The sequence below is a fragment of the Stomoxys calcitrans genome, chromosome 1 (genome assembly GCF_963082655.1).
Source record: "Stomoxys calcitrans chromosome 1, idStoCalc2.1, whole genome shotgun sequence".
In the NCBI taxonomy this organism is placed as follows: Eukaryota; Metazoa; Arthropoda; class Insecta; order Diptera; family Muscidae; genus Stomoxys; species Stomoxys calcitrans.
In genome coordinates, this window is record NC_081552.1 from 211,036,392 (window position 1) to 211,053,862 (window position 17,471).

At 37.8% G+C, this 17,471-nt stretch overlaps 2 protein-coding genes across 5 annotated transcripts in view; one reads left to right on the forward strand and one right to left on the reverse strand.

Moving 5' to 3' along the window:
* The window catches only part of LOC106086374 (proton-coupled amino acid transporter-like protein pathetic), an 85,890-nt gene extending 76,150 nt beyond the window's left edge, over nt 1–9,740 (forward strand). For all 4 annotated transcript variants that reach the window (XM_059361278.1, XM_059361280.1, XM_059361279.1 and 1 more), the window contains 5 exons: nt 2,799–3,005; nt 5,216–5,667; nt 5,751–5,894; nt 8,803–8,914; nt 8,993–9,740. In XM_059361278.1, coding sequence (XP_059217261.1) covers nt 2,799–3,005; nt 5,216–5,667; nt 5,751–5,894; nt 8,803–8,914; nt 8,993–9,187 — 1,110 coding nt within the window. In that variant the 3' untranslated portion in view covers nt 9,188–9,740. The remainder of the gene's footprint in view (nt 1–2,798; nt 3,006–5,215; nt 5,668–5,750; nt 5,895–8,802; nt 8,915–8,992) is intronic.
* The window catches only part of LOC106092952 (capon-like protein), a 977,840-nt gene that overhangs the window by 948,029 nt on the left and 12,340 nt on the right, over nt 1–17,471 (reverse strand). The gene's annotated exons all lie outside the window — the stretch shown is intronic.

Below are 17,471 nucleotides of genomic sequence, written 5' to 3' on the forward strand. Positions count from 1 at the left end.
CATTACCTCATATATATCTGCCATATAACTCGATCTCCCGAATGCACTTCTTGAGCCTCTTGAGGTCACAGTTCTTGTCTGTCCCACCACCATATTGATTTAGGACCCCATAAATTATATATATATTCTTGATCGTCTTGAAATTATGATTCGATAGCGGTCGAACGCGTAGAACTAGCAGCTTGAAATTTTGCACAGATGCTTTATATTGAAGTAGCTCGTTGGGGATTGGAAATGGCCCATATCGATTTAGATTTGGATATGGCTCCCAAAAACTGTGCCAAGTACGGTCCAAATCGGTCATGAACCTGATATCGCTCCCATATAAACCGATCTCCCGATTTGATTTCTTGAGCCCCTGGAAGCCGCAATTTTTGTCCGATTTGGCTAAAATTCTGCACATAGTATTTCTATTCTATTATGACTCCCAACAACGAAGCCAATCGGTCTATAACCTGATTTAGCTCCCATATAAACCGATCATCCAATTTGACTTCTTAAGCCCCTGGAAGCCGCAATTTTCGTCCGATTTGGCTAAAATTTTGCACGTAGTGCTCTGTTATGACTCCCAACAAGTGTGCCAAGTACGATTCAAATCGGTCAAGAACATGGTAGAGCTCCTATATAAACCGATTCCTGGATTTGACTTTTTGAGACCTTACAAGCTTACAAAGATTTGACCTCTTGAGCACTTATAAAACTCAATGATGGTCCGATTTAGCTGAAATTTGGAACACAGGTTAAGGTTATGACATCCAACATCCATACCAAGTGTGATCCGAATCGGTCTACAAACAGATATAGCCCCCATATAAACGATTCCCGGATTTGACTTCTTGAGCCCTTAGAAGCCTCAATTTTCATCCGATTTGGCTGAAATTTGGAACAAAGAGTTGAGTTATGACTTTCAACATCCATGCCAGGTATGACCCGAGTCGGCCTGTAAACAGATATAGCTCCCATATAAACCGATCCCTGGATTTGATTTCTTGAGCCCTTAAAAGCCTCAATATTAATCCGATTTGGCTGAAATTTGAAACAGAGGCTTGTGTTATGACTTTCAACATCCATGCCAAGCATGATCCGAATCGGTCTATAAAGAGGTATAGCTCACATATAAACGATTCCCAGATTTCACTTCTTGAGCCCTTAGAAGCCTCAATTTTCATGCGATTTGGCTGAAATTTGGAACAAAGACTTGAGTTATAACTTTGAACATCTATGCCAAGTATGACCCGAATCGGTCTACAAACAGAAATAGCCCCCATATAAAGGATTCCCGGATTTGACTTCTTGAGCCTCTAGAAGCTTTTATTTTAATGCGATTTGGCTGAAATTTGAAACAAAGACTTGTGTTATGATTCTCAACATCCATGTCAAGTATGATTCGAATCGGTCTATAAACAGATATCGCCCCTCATATAAACCGATCCCCGTATTTGACTTCTTGAACCCTTAGAAGCCTCAAATTTTCATCCGATATGACTGAGATTTGGAACAAGGACTTGAGATATGACTTTCAACATCCATGCCATGTATGATTCGAAACGGTCCATAAACAGATATCGCCCCATATAAACCGATCCCCGTATTTGACTTCTCGAAACCTTAGAAGCCACAAATTTTCATCCGATTTGGTACAAAGACTTGGGTTATGACTTTCAACATCCATGCAAGTATGATTCGTATCGGTCTATACAAAATGGATTATCGAGTCATATTCTTCTTTTTAGTTGAGTGCCCAATCTCCGTCCTCTTAGGTTTAATGCTATTGGGTTGCCCAAAAAGTAATTGCGGATTTTTCATATAGTCGGCGTTGACAAATTTTTTCACAGCTTGTGACTCTGTAATTGCATTCTTTCTTCTGTCAGTTATCAGCTGTTACTTTTAGCTTGCTTTAGAAAAAAAGTTTAAAAAAGGTATATTTGATTAAAGTTCATTCTAAGTTTTATTAAAAATGCATTTACTTTCTTTTAAAAAATTCGCAATTACTTTTTGGGCAACCAATAAAATGCTGATGAAGTCAGTTCATATACCATACCCAAATTTTGCAGGCATTCGATACAGAGAATATTTTGTTTCCTTTCCTTTTGAAGTTCTATAAAATCGATAGCATTAAAAACTGGTCGAACTTCCCTACTCGACAAGGATCTTCAATAAACTGTTTATAGTTGTCAACCCCAGAAGTGTTTGTTATGTGCCCTTACGCTACTGTTTCTATGTCATGACATGACATTAAGTCCGTGAGTATCTGCTACACCTGAAACGGTACTAAGGTGTGAGTTTATGTCTTGCCAACGTTTCCAACGTAGGACCAAGTTGACTCCGCGCTTTTAACATTTTTCAATAACCAATTTTTTAAATCCAAAAACAAAATCTGATGCAGCCGGTAACGGAAGCAAAATTGGTTTGCAATAAAATACGCTCGTATGGCTGATATCAGCAAAAACGTGGGCTTTTTAGATTTTAGTCGCAAAATATAAAATACTTTTTTTTTATCACAAATTCCATTTATATAAAAAATAAAAAAAAATAAATAAACGCATATGAAGATTAATGGATATGTAACAAATTGTACCATCAAAAAAATAAATCAATAATGTTATGGATGAATGTCGTTATTAAGCCATATAGGTGTGAATTGGCATATTTGATTTACTTTCGTCACAATTTGCGAGAAAGTCCAATGATTGTCAAATGTTATGTGATTATTACCACATTTGCCATATAATTCATAAATAAATATTTGTAGTAAAATGCTTTTTTAATTTATCTATATTTTCTATCTCCTTTCTTAGGTGAAATGCGGTCACAAATTGTACTACAAGGCCAGACGTTCAAAAATGAGTTTTGCCGAAATCGCTGAGGTGGCATTTTTAAATGGTCCCAAATGGTGTCGTGGTTTTGCTCCAGTTGCTAAGTTTTCCATATTGTTTGGTTTGTTCCTTACCTACTTCGGTACCTGCTCAGTGTACACTGTAATTGTAGCAAAGAATTTCGAACAGGTAAGCAACAGGAAAATTGAATTCAATCATTTTAGAATTGGGAATATCCTACGATGCCAACATAATGTTGACACCAATAACATGGAATTCATATAGGATAACACTATGTCATACAAAGTGAATTGTATGGCATGATGTCATCCAACACGAATTCAATGAATGACATGATACAAAGAAAAGCTCAAAAATAAATCGACCAAAAGTCTATAAGCTTGGACCATGTTGTTGCTGTCGCTGTGTGTTGTCAACATAATGTTGACACCAATAACATGGAATTCATGTAGGATAACACTATGTCATACAAAGTGAATTGTATGACATGATGTCATCCAACATGTAGTGGGTGACATGATGTCATCCAAAGAAGAGTTCAAAAATAAATCAGCCAAAAGTCTATAAGCTTGGTCCATGTTGTTGTTGTCACTGTATTTTGTCAACATAATGTTGGCACCAATAACATGGAATTCATATAAGATAACACTATGTCATACAAAGTGAATGATATGACATGATGTCATCCAACATGTAGTGGGTGACATGACGTCATCCAACACGAGTTGTATGACATGATACAAAGAAAAGCTCAAAAATAAATCGCCCAAAAGTCTATAAGCTTGGTCCATGTTGTTGTTGTAGCAGTGTGTTGTACACTGAGGCGGCAGTCCATGCCCATTAAGAACTCCCTCGGGTCAATCCGGTACATACAACTGGTTGCCATGGTATTGCAGCTTGGTACATGGTTTGGTGAAGCTTTGGTAGTTTGCGATAAAAATTAGTCATCTTCATTGCTTTTTATACCCACCACCATAGGATGGGGATATACTAATCTAGTCATTTCGATTGTAACATCTCGAAATATTCGTCTTAAACCCCATAAGGTATATATATTCTTGATCGTCTCATCGTTATGAATCGATCTAACCATGTCCGTCCGTCCGTCTGTCAAAATCACGATAGAGGTCGAACGCGTAAAGCTAGCAGCTTGAAATTTTGCACAGATACTTAATATTGATTTAGGTCGTTTGGGGGTAGCAAATGGGCCATATCGGTTCAGATTTAGATATAGCTTCCATATAAACCGATCTCCCGATTTAACATCTTGAGCCATTACAAGCCGCAATTTTTGTCCGATTTGGGTGAAATTTTGTATGTAGTGTTCCGTTATGACTTCCAACAACTGTGTCAAGTACGGTCCAAATCGGTCCATAATCTGATATAGCTCCCATATAAACCGATCTCCCGATTTGACTTCTTGAGTCCTTACAAGCCGCAATTTTTGTCCGATTTGGCTGAAATTTTGCATGGAGTGTTCTGTTACGACTTCCAACAACTGTGCCAAGTATGATTCGAATCGGTCAAGAACCTGATATGGCTTCCATATAAATCGATCTCCCGATTTGACTTTTTGAGACCTTACAATACGCAATTTTTGTCCGATTTGGGTGAAATTTTGCATGTGGTGTTCCGTTATGACTTCCAACAACTGTGTCAAGTACGGTCCAAATCGGTATATAACCTGATATAGCTTCCATATAAACCTATCTCTCGATTTGACTTCTTGAGCCCCTGGGAGCCGCAATTTTTGTCCGATTTGGCTGAAATTGCATGTAGTGTTCCGTTATGACTTCCAATAACTGTGCCAAGTATGATTCGAATCGGTCAAGAACCTGATTTAGCTCCCATATAAACCGATCTCCCGATTTGACTTCTTGAGACCTTACAAGCCGCAATTTTTGTCCGATTTGGCTGAAATTTTGCATGTATTGTTCTTCTTTCACCAACTGTTCCAAGTACGGTCCGAATCGGTCTACCTGATACAGCTCCCATATAAACCGATCTCCCGATTTGACTTCTTTAGACCCTGGAATCCTCATATAATGTCCGATTTGGCTAAAATTTTGCATGTAGTGTTTTAGTGTGATTTCCAACAACTGTGTCAAGTACGTCCACAATCAATATATAACCTAACGGGAGCTTTCCCATGTAACCGGTATCTTGATCATCCTTGTTCGGTTCCTAGAAGCTTTATTTTTTTTTTGGTTTGACAGAAGTTTGGTATGTAGAATAAAATTATGCCCTTCAACTTAATTTAAATTTTGAGCAGAATCCATGGTGGTGGGTTCTTAAAATTCGGCCCGGCCGAACTTGGCACGCTTTTAGTTGTTCTCGCCTCCTTCTAATTAATTTCTATTTTCCTTCTTTCCTCTTAGGTGATAAATCATTGGACAGGCACTGAAATGAACTCCCGCCTGCTGATTGCCTCCTTCCTTATTCCCCTGATCCTGCTCTCTTGGATTCCCAATTTGAAATATTTGGCTCCCGTCTCTATGGTTGCCAATGTTTTCATGGGCTTGGGTTTGGGCATTACTTTCTACTATCTGGTGCAGGATTTACCATCGATTGAGACACGCAGCTATGTTTCATGGTCCACCATGCCTGCATTCTTCTCCATATCCATTTTCGCTATGGAGGCCATTGGCGTTGTCATGCCCTTGGAGAATAACATGGAAAATCCCCGCCATTTCTTGGGTATTTGTGGTGTTTTGAGCCAGGGCATGTCTGGTGTTACCTTGATCTACATGTTCTTGGGTTTCTTGGGCTATTTGCGTTATGGTGATGCCACTGGTGAAAGTATTACCTTGAACTTGCCTGTTCATGAATGGTGAGTGTTGGAAATGGTGTAAAGTGGAGCTTTCAGAAGATTTTAAAATTTATTTTTATTTTTTTTTTTTTTTTCACTTTTAGGCCTGCTCAAGCTGTCAAAGTATTGATCGCCTTGGCTGTCTACTGTACATTTGGTCTGCAATTCTATGTGTGCTTGGAAATTGTCTGGGATAGCATTAAGGATAAGTGTACCAAACGTCCCATTATGGTTAATTATGTCTTAAGGTAAGCAGCACTTTGATTATTAAATTGTTAAGAAAATCATGTTTGAAAAGACTTGGAAACTAAGGGCCGGTTCCTCGTTGAAGAAATTAAGTTGGTGATACCTAACCATACCTTCATGAATGACATCGGTTTACATTATTGAAAGCACCCTTAATGTCAAGAAATGCTACCATTGTATATTCTGTGGCAGCGAGAGAACCCTCAATGTAGCCGACTAGGTTGTGAAGGGCTGTTTCAATGGATTTGCCTTTACTATATGCATGCTGCTACAGCGACCGGCGATCTCCAGGGACCTTTGTCCTAAGCTACAGAATTTATCTAAGCTTGAGTATCTAGACGTAAATTAGTCCCCGGGCCTGGATGGCATATCAACACTTGTCTTGCGCAGGTGTTCTTCGACGCTTGCTCGTCCATTACGCAACCTTTTCAACCTTACCTACCGTGCAGGAGTCTTCTTGGCGCATTGGAGGTTGCGAACGTTCAGCCAATATCCAAGAAGGATGAGGCAAACAACCCTGTGATTATCGGCCAATTGCGCTCTCTCCAAGTTTATGGAGAGTATGGTTAATCACTATCTTGTGAGCTATTTAGAGTCTAATGGCTTTGTTAGGAGGCCACCGTAGCGCAGAGGTTAGCATGTCCGCCTATGACGCTGAACGCCTGGGTTCGAATCCTGGCGAGACAAATGCTGGCAACATTTGTGAAGTACTATGCCATGTAAAACTTCTCTCGAAAAAGGTGTCGCACTGCGGCACGCCATTCGGACTCGGCCCCTTATTATTGACCTCAAAACTTGATAGGACAAAATTTCATAAAAATCGGTTCAGATTTAGATATGTCTCCCATATATATCTTTCATCCGATATGGACTTTTAAGGCTGTAGTAGCCATCATTTTGATCCAATCTTCTCAAAATATAGCGCGATAAGTTCTGTTTGATGTCCCAATACGCGAGCAAAATTTCATAAAAATCGGTTCAGATTTAGATATGGCTTCCATATATATCTTTCATCCGATATGGACTTTCAAGGCTGTAGGAGCCATCATTTTGATCCTATCTTCATAAAATTTAGCACGATATATTCTGTTTGACGTCCCAATACATATGCAAAATTTCATCAAAATCAAATCAAATTTAGATATAGCTCCCATATATATCTTTCAGCCGATATGGTCTTTTAAGGCTGTAGATGCCATAATTTTGGTCGGATCTTAACAAAATTTTGCATGAGATGTTTTATTTTACGTCCCAATACGTGTGCAAAATTTCATAAAAATCGGTTCAGATTTAGAAATAGCTCCCATATATATCTTTCATCCGATATGGACTTTTAAGGCTGTAGTAGCCACAATTTTTATCCGATGTTCATAAAATTTTGCATGAGATGTTTTATTTGACGTTGCAATACGTGAGCAAAATTTCATAAAAATCGGTTCAGATTTAGGTATATCTCCCATATATGTCTTTCACCCGATATGGACTTTCAAGGCTGTAGGAGTCATAATTTTGATCCAATCTTCACAAAATTTAGCATTAGATATTTTATTTTAAGTCCCAATCCGTGTGCAAAATTTCATAAAAATCGGTTCAGATTTAGATATAGCTCCCATATATATCTTTCATCCGATATGGCCTTTCAAAGCTATAGTAGGCACAATTTTTATCCAATCTTTACGAAATTAAGCATGAGATGTTTTATTTGACGTTCCAATACGTGTGCGAAATTTCATAAAAATCGATTCAGATTTAGATATATCTCCCATATAAAGGGTGATTTTTTTGAGGTTAGGATTTTCATGCATTAGTATTTGACAGATCACGTGGGATTTCAGACATGGTGTCAAAGAGAAAGATGCTCAGTATGCTTTGACATTTCATCATGAATAGACTTACTAACGAGCAACGCTTGCAAATCATTGAATTTTATTACCAAAATCAGTGTTCGGTTCGAAATGTGTTCAAATTTTGACAAATTTTGTTCAGCGATGAGGCTCATTTCTGGTTGAATGGCTACGTAAATAAGCAAAATTGCCGCATTTGGAGTGAAGAGCAACCAGAAGCCGTTCAAGAACTGCCCATACATCCCGAAAAATGCACTGTTTGGTGTGGTTTGTACGCTGGTGGAATCATTGGACCGTATTTTTTCAAAGATGCTGTTGGACGCAACGTTACGGTGAATGAACACATTTCGAACCGAACACTGATTTTGGTAATAAAATTCAATGATTTGCAAGCGTTGCTCGTTAGTAAGTCTATTCATGATGAAATGTCAAAGCATACTGAGCATCTTTCTCTTTGACACCATGTCTGAAATCCCACGTGATCTGTCAAATACTAATGCATGAAAATCCTAACCTCAAAAAAATCACCCTTTATATCTTTCATCCGATATGGCCTTTTAAGGCTGTAGTAGCCACAATTTTGTCCCGATCTTCACAAAATTTAGCACGATAAATTCTGTTTGATGTCTCCATACATATGCGGAATTTCATCAAAATCGAATTAAATTTAGATATAGCTCCCATATATATCTTTCAGACGATATGGCCTTTTAAGCCTTTAGTATCCACATTTTTTATCCAATCTTTGCGAAATTTAGCATGAGATGTTTTATTTTACCTCCCAATACGTATGCCAAATTTCATAAAAATCGGTTCAGATTTAGATATAGCTTCCATATATACACTTCATCCGATTTGGCCTTTTAAGTCTGTAGAAGTTACAATTTTGGTTCAATCTCTATACAATTTAGCGTGAGGTTGTATAACTCTGTTGAACAAAACAAGATAATTACTGACTTAGGTGCATGTCCATAGTGGCATGTGGGGCGGATTTGTTTTTTCCTTTCAACATAACCTAACCAACTATAACTAACCTCAAAATACTGTCTTTTTCTTTATTTTGTAGAACCGTTCTGGTTACCGCTGCCGTTGGTTTGGCTGTGGCCGTGCCCACCATAGCTCCTTTCATGGGTCTTATTGGTGCCTTCTGTTTCTCCATTCTGGGCTTGATCTTCCCCGTAAGTATTTCATTAATCATGAAGGCTGTATACATCATATAACTGACTATAACTGTCGCTTTTCTATCATCCTCATAGGTCTTTATTGAAATTGTCACACATTGGGATACCGGTTTTGGTCCATTCAATTGGATCATCTGGAAGAATATTGTCATATGCATATGTGGTGTGGCTGCGCTTATCTTTGGTTCGAATAGTGCCATTCAAGATATTCTAAAACTGTATGCCCCAGCCGCCAGTGTTCCAGAAGAAGTTGTGGCTGGCATATCGTAAATTTGGAAGAAGGCATTGCGCAAGAAAAAGTAGAGATGCTTTACACAAAACAAAACTAGTATTTGGTGCAAAACAAAAATTTCAGAAAAAGTTACAAAAAAAAAAAACGGAAACCTAAACAAAAAAAGACATTTTGAACAAGCATTCGTTCGATTGTTGTATGACAAACAGACTAACTATTGTTAGTAACTGGAGCTTGGAATGTAGAAGTTCCCCCATAACATTGTTAACAAAAAATGCTTCAGATTTGAATTTTATGTTTTTTTTTTTTTTGATTTGTTTTAGAAAAAGCGTTTTTTGATACAGAAAGTTGCAAGCAAGCCTAATTTGTAACACAGAAACGAAATGTAACGAATGTAAAAAACAAAACAACAAAAGAGAGAAGGGAACTTTGTTTGGTATAAAAGTTCCCCTAACAAATGAAACAGTGCCTTTATTTGTGTGTAAAACTCTGTTTCTTTTTCTAAAATACTAGAAAAAAACAATTACTAAAAACAAAATGCATGAAAAGTGAATCCAAGAAAATTTACAAAAAAAAAAAAAACAAAAACAATATTTATTTAAAAATTGTATACATACAAGTTTTATTGGATTTTTATTAATATGTCTGAGGAGGAAACTCTTAAAAGTTCAAATGTTCCAAAGACCGTAGGTTTTGTTTTGTCTTTTTTTTTTTAACGTTTATGCTATCAGATAATTTTCACCAAAGTAGGCTTTAGTTTAGCAAAAATTCAAAGGATTGATTTTATTTAAGTTATTATAATAGCATCAGGCTTCTGTTGTTTTAATATTTACCCATAGTCTTTGTTTTAAATATACATATGTAGTAAGCAATCTAATATTTTTTCTTGTTTTTTAATATTTATAATTTGTTTAACATCCATTTCTATACATATATTTCTATGCAATTATTATACAAAAAAAAAATCTCTTATTATTAGCAACTAATAGAAGGATATAAGAAAACCATAGAAAATCTGTAAAGCAGGCCACACATTCAGTCCAATTGCGCTTTGGGGGAATATTTTAAGAAACTTTTATTTACAGCATTTATTTTTATAGATGCCTATGAAGATAATAATTGCTATTACCAAAAACAAAACAACCATAAAAAAATATATATATTTATATTTTAAATACGTATATATGCCCGTCGCAATGCTGAATGTTAGGTTTCTGCTAAGTTTCTTGTAGTAACTTTTTGGTTTTTTCTTTTACACAAAACTAATATTCCTTTTCTCAATACAACAAAATCAAACTATTTAGCTAAAAAAAAATAATTGTAATTTTTTTTTTAATAGTACTCATGAAATTCTTATAGAAAAACAAAGAAATATATTATTTTTTTATTTTTTACAAAAAAAAAAAAAAAAAATTAAGGTTTTTGATTTTTATTTAAAAACTAGCCGAACCGGGTCCGCTCCGCTCTGCCTTCTTTAACTCTCTAATATCTTATTAGGGTGGGGACACTTCGTGCCATTGTAGCATATGTCCGCCCACGACGCTGTATTGTCATGATTGGTCTATATATGCGTTTGGCGGGTTTTGGGCGGCCCCCGAGGCACCAGACTACAACAATAGAAACCAGGTTTTGTTTTTGGTGACGGTAGGTTACGGTCAGGTCAGGTTGAAAAGAGGGTGCAGATGTTAATCTGCCCCATGCCACTATAGACAGCTTAGGTGCAAGCCACTAATCGGCTTGTTGTGCGCTCTAAAAACTACAAAGTAACTTTGAAGAAGAATATTTTTGAATTTTTAGGAAATGCTCCAACGTCTCCCCACATGCTAACACTTGCCGCACCGATTTCGCATAAGTGGGCCCGTAGTCTTGTGTGTACCGTTATGACATCAAATTTCAATAACAGCCTCGTCCTCTTACGATCCGGATGACCCCATAAGATTTTCGCCATCCTATCGACTGTTTTGCTGTTCCACAGTTTTACATGCGCGTTTGTCGCCCCCTCCCTTAAATCGGACTGCGCCGACCCGAAAGGCTTCGGGTTAACCAAGTTTATCGACGACAGCTCTCTGGCCTTCACTGCCAAATCGTCTGCCCTTTCATTTCCCCTTACTCCATTATGACCCGGCACCCAAACGATGCGGATTGTGCCATCCGCATAGAAGGCTTTAATCCCCTTCTTACTCTTCTTGGTGACTGTAATAATGCAAAAAAAAAAAAATTTCGAACGAATCGCACTACCAGTCTCCGAGATCTGGTGTTTAAGGTAATGAGAAGTGCTTTTTAGAGGAGCGATGGCAGCTCAGACATTTTGACTCAAATATGGATATCAAATTTGTGCAACACTTCCAAATCCCTTTAGTTTGAGTCCCATCTTGCCATGGTCGGTAAATATGAACCGTTTGGAGAGTGTTTTGGGGCTGGGGCAGCCACCGGTACTTGGCCCTGAAAATAGATATCAAATAAGTTCTTTGCTCCCAAATACCGTTGATTTGAGCTCCAATTTGCCATAGTCGAATATGAAGTTCAGTTTAGGGGGCGGCGACCTAAACACCCCCTTAGCTGAACTTCATATTCCCCAAACTCTTGGCTCCAAAATTGGATATCAAATTTGTTTTCTACTCTCAAATATCTTTCATTTGAGTCCCATATTGTCATAATGGGTCAATAAGTCTATTTGACGTACTTTTAGGAGGAAAAGCGCCATCTAGACTTGAATGCAAATTTTAAATGTCATTTTATAATCTACTCCCAAATACCTTTCATTTGAGTCTCATATGCCATGGTCAGCTAATACGCCCAATTGGGGGGTATTTTGGTGGTGAAACAACCTCCCATTACTTGGACCTAATTTCGTATGCCACATTTGTAATCTATTGCCGAATACTTTTCATTTGAGTCCTATATTGATAGGAACGCCGAATATTTCTGTTTAGAGGGGTTTTGGGGTTGGGGCGGCCCGCTAGGTACTTGGAGCGAAATTTTAATACGATAATCGTTTTCTAGTCTCCAATACCTTTGATTTAATAACCATATTGTGCCCATCGGTGCACTTTTGGTTTTGGGTGGCGTTTTTGGGGTAAAGGGGGGCGCTCTCATCGAATATCTAAAAATTATATAGCCTATGTTTCCTTCCAGACAAACTTACACAATTTTTGAAAATTTTAAGAAAATCTGTTTAGCCGTTGTTTGATTCTACGAAACAAACAAAAAAAAACCGAGTCCCATATAGTCATGATGGGTCATAGGCCCATTTAATGCATTTTTGGGCGGTAGGGTGACCCCCTATACTTCGATCTGATTTTGTATGTCATATTCGGAATCTACACCCAAATACCTTTTATTCGAGGCCCATATTGACATGAACGTCCAATATGTCTGTTTGGGATTGGGGCGGTACTTAAGACTCATTTGATACCTATATTATCCCGATCGGTCCACTTCTGTTTTTGGGTTGTGTTTTTAGTCTAAGGTGGAGGGTCCGTCCCCCTTCCGATACCCAAAAATTATATAGCCTTTGTTTCCTTCCCGACCAACCTACACAATATGCGAAAATTTCGTGAAAATCGGTTCTGCCGTTTTTCAGTCGGCATACGGTACAAACAAACCAAGTCCAATATATCTGTTGTTGTTGTTGTTGTAGCAGTGTTGTACACTGAGGCGGCAGCCCTTGCCGATGAAGGAATCCATCGGGTCAATCCGGTACGAACAACAGGCTGCCATGGGATTGCTAACTGTATCTGCCAATATATCCGTTGTTGGCTAATGTGCCCATTTTGGGCATTTTTGTGGGGGTGGGGTGACCCCCTATGTGTATGTCAGATTCGATATCTACCCCCGCATACTTTTCATCTGATAGCCATATTATCCTTATCGGTCCACTTTTGATTTTGGGTAGAGTTTTTGGGGTAACGGTCGAGGGTCCGCCCCCTTACGTTATCAATAAATTATAAAGCCTATTCCAATTTCCTGACCGTATTCGTAACCTATTCCCGAAAACCTTTCAATTGAGACCCATATTGTTATGATCGTCAAATAAACGTATTTTAAGGGGTTTTGCGGCTGGGGCGGCCTCCCAGGTACTTGAACCCAACTTTTATTATGAAATTCGTACTCTACTCTTGAATATCTTTCATTTGAATCCCATACTGTCCCGATCGGTCCACTTTTATTTTTGGGTAAGGGGGAGGGTCCGCCGCCGATCCGGTCCGATTTTGAGAAATATTACAATAAAACGCTCATTTGTTGATCGATTCTCTCTAAATTTGGCAGAAAGGATTTTCTTATGACTCTGGACTACATAGTGAATTTCATATAAATCGGTTCAGATTTAGATATAGCTGTCATATATGTATATCGCCCGATTTTCATTTCTAGAGCCACTGCAAGCGCATTTTTTGACATATCTTGCCAAAATTTTGCACAACGCTTTTCTCGACGAGTACCACATTATCTGAGGTGCTCGAAATCGGTTTAAAATTAGATATTGCTCCCATATAATTTTGGGTAATTTGGTCTATATTTGGATATAACTGCTATGGGTTCATGAATGATGAATTTTTCACCCTAATATGACCAAAGCAGGTTAACATATATCCGAAGTGGTAGGTATCCAAAGTTCGACAAGGTCGATGCCGAGATAGTATTGTTAGGAAAAATATCAATCGATATTCAAACAAAAAAATACAATATCGAAAGTATTGATAGTGCTATCGATATTTTGCCTGTTCTACTCCTCAGTTAACATCCGTCATAGGTTGTTTGTTGTGGTCACCGATAGTCCCCTGTACCATGCCCTCATAAATGATACCCACAATTTAACCACCTTTCCCTTAAAATATTCGTTTATCCAGTCTCCACCCGGTACTGGCCTAAGGGTGAACAAAAACAAGCATTCGTTATGGGTATAAATCATAGATGGGCAGCATACACATCCGTACATATGTCCACGGGCATAGGAATGACGCACATGTATAGTGTAAACAACTTCGTGTTGCTTCGTTCGGCAGATTTAATTGATGTTTGTTGATACTCACACAAACACAGTTTGGTCTTTTCAAAAGTGTAGTGTGCCCATGATCGCTGATGTAACTGCAAAGCCATAGGTGAGAGGATTAAAAGTGAGAGCAAGAGAAACAAATTGTGCTAGAGAAATAGTATCACTATTTAGATGAGGGTATTGTGGGGGTGTGATGTGCGTGGCCCTAATTGGCATACAGGTCAGCGAATTCCTTAAGGCACGGCTTTGGCGTGCGAGACATTTGCATATTTGTTGTTTGGCTATGTTTTGCGAGCCTTCACAACAATATAAACAATTTTATAACTAGAAGTCGCATGTAGGTGGGTTTTTTTATTAAAAGCTAGTTCGTGGTACATATTACGGCCAAACCGCTGAATGCATTTTAATGAAATTGGCATCAATCGAAAGATATTTTCCCAGAGATTTATTAAAATTAATTTTCCGAAAATAAGATGAGGAATTAATTTTCAATAAAAGAAGAAGTAGCATTAAAACAGCAAATTGTTGTTGCATTTTACTGAAGCATCCGTTATTTGTGTGAATGTAAAGCCATAGGTGGGAGTATGAGTGGTGAGAGTGCGAGAGAAAAAGTATGCTAAAAGAGGTCAATATTGTGATGCGGGTGTGTAGTGGTGTGATGCGTGTGGCCCTATTTGGTGTTCTTTGCCATGAAGGTCAGTCAGTAGCTTATGGACAATGACGTTTGCGGTTTAATATGTTCGCAACGGTTAAATATTTAAACATTGAAGTAAACATTAAAAGGAGCCCAAGTAACTAATTATGTGTCCATATTATGCACTTAATAAATGAAATAGTTGGCGGAGAATTAAGACAAGTAGAGGAAAGAGGGTGCAGAATTTTTGTTTACATTATGTCCCATATGTACTACGGTAAAAAATCAATATCTTTTCGTATGTTTCTATGTTCGTATCAGGGATTCGGAGCGGAGCGGAGTAGACCTATTTCTGCCGGAGCGGGAGCGAAATTTTCTAAACCCGGAGCGGAGCTGTTACCAAAATCCGCCCCGTTTCGACTAAATCAATTTTTTTATACCCTCCACTATAGGATGGGGGTATACTAATTTTGTCATTGTGTATGTATAAAGTATATATATTCTTGATCGTCATGACATTTTATGTCCATCTAGCCATGTCCGTCCGTCTGTCTGTCGAAAGCACGCTAACTTTCGAAGGAGTAAAGCTAGACGCTTGAAGTTTTGCACAAATATTTTTTATTAGTGTAGGTCGCTTGGGATTGTACATGGGCCAAATCGGTCCATGTTTTGATATAGCTGCCATATAAAGCGATCTTGGGTCTTAACATCTTGAGCCTCTAGAGGGCGCAATTCTCATCCGATTTGGCTGTGGTGTTTTGGTGTCACTTCCAATCACTATGCTAAGTACGATTTAAATCGGATATTAACCTGGTGTAGCTGCCATATAAGCCGATCTTGGATCTTGACTTCTTGAGCCGCTAGAGGGCGCAATTCTCATTCGATTTGGCTGAAATTTTGCATGAGGTGTTTTGCTATGACTTCCAAAAAACTGTGCTAAGTATGGTGCAAATCAATAGCTAACCTGATATAGCTGCCATATAAACCGATATGGCGCCTCTAGATGGCGCAGTTATTATCCAATTTGGCTGAAATTTTAAACATAGGCTTCTCCCATGACCTGCAACATACATGTTAAATATGGTCTGAATAGATCTATAGCTTGATACAGCTCCCATGTAAACCGATCTTCCGATTTTGCTTCTTGAGCCCCTACAAGGTGCAATTCTTATCCGAATGGACTGAAATATTTCACAATGACTTCTACAATGTTTAGCATTGAATTCATTTATGGTCCGGATCGGCCTACAATTTGATATAGCCCCAATAGCATAACAGTTCTTATTCATTATTCTTTGCAAATGCTATCCATGGTGGAGGGTATATAAGATTCGGTCTGGCCGAACTTAGGAATTATTATTTCAAATTCATACATTCCAACCCTGCATTTAGTTGATAAAATTTTGACAAAAATCAATTACAAAACTTTGAACATCGATTTGAAACATATGATTTTGAATGTTATTATCAATTATATTCAATTATAATAACAAAAAAAAAGGATTTTATTAAAAAAAAAAACATAAATTTTACATAAGTATTGCAATGCCGTATGATATTAAACCCAAAAAGGAAAAAACTCAATTAACAAAGAAAAAAGGCCGATTTAAAAATATACAAAAGCTAACAAAAAAACCAAAATTATAGAGAAGAAAAGGAAGATAAAAAATTTAAATATACAAAAAGAGCTATTTGAAGATATTTTATTTCAATTTACACCAAGCAATAGTTATGAAATGAAAATTTGAATAAAAATAAAAAAACGAAAAACTTAAAAGTGTTCAGAAAAGTTGTACAACTAATGAAAGCGTTTCAATGGGGTGGGAAAGTTGTAGATGGAAGACATGGATGGACTGGCATTCGTTGAACTGTGGCAAAATGAAAAGGCATTTCCTAAACAGCCCGCATAAGATGGACATTCGAATATTGTCATAACTACAGAAACAGCATTCACAGGTGGCATCACCAAGAACATTTTCTAGGAGAATGACCTGCCAGTTGACCACATTGAAAGAAATCGTAGAAGATTTCTTCAAAATTACCTCGCAACAGCTACAATAAGGGCTGGGTAATCGGTGTTGTTTTTTGGACGAAACCAAAAAAAAAATTTTTTTTTTTTTCAAAGTTTTTACATGGCTGACATACCATTTTTCAAATGGCAGAGTGCCTCACAAATGCCGCCAGCATCAGGAGGGGATAACCACCGTTGAACAATTTTTCTGAAGTTCTCGCCAGGATTCGAATCCAAGTGTTCAGTGTCATATGCGGCCATACTAACCTCTGCGCTATGGTGGCCTGCAAATTGGCCTTATATGAGTTTAAAACCGTAGGTAAGGTTAGGTTGGAGGGCACCCGACTAGAAACCGCGATTACTAGCCACTTCACTCGCAGTCTGTAGATCCACTGTGTTCACCATAGAAGTAGGTAGAAGAGAAGTAGATGAAGAAAAAAGTAGATACACATACACCACAGAATGATACAGAGAGAAAATAACGACAGAAAAACGAAATAAACGCACAAGACAAGAAAAAAAGTAAGGACGGGATTAAGTCGATACCCTACACCGCATTGATACTCTACACCACATTGATACCCTACACCACATTGGATATGCACGCCAAGTCGTCGAATTTAAAATTTGCTTAAATTTGATTTTTTTCAGAAGATCGATTAATAAATGGGTTAGCAAAGG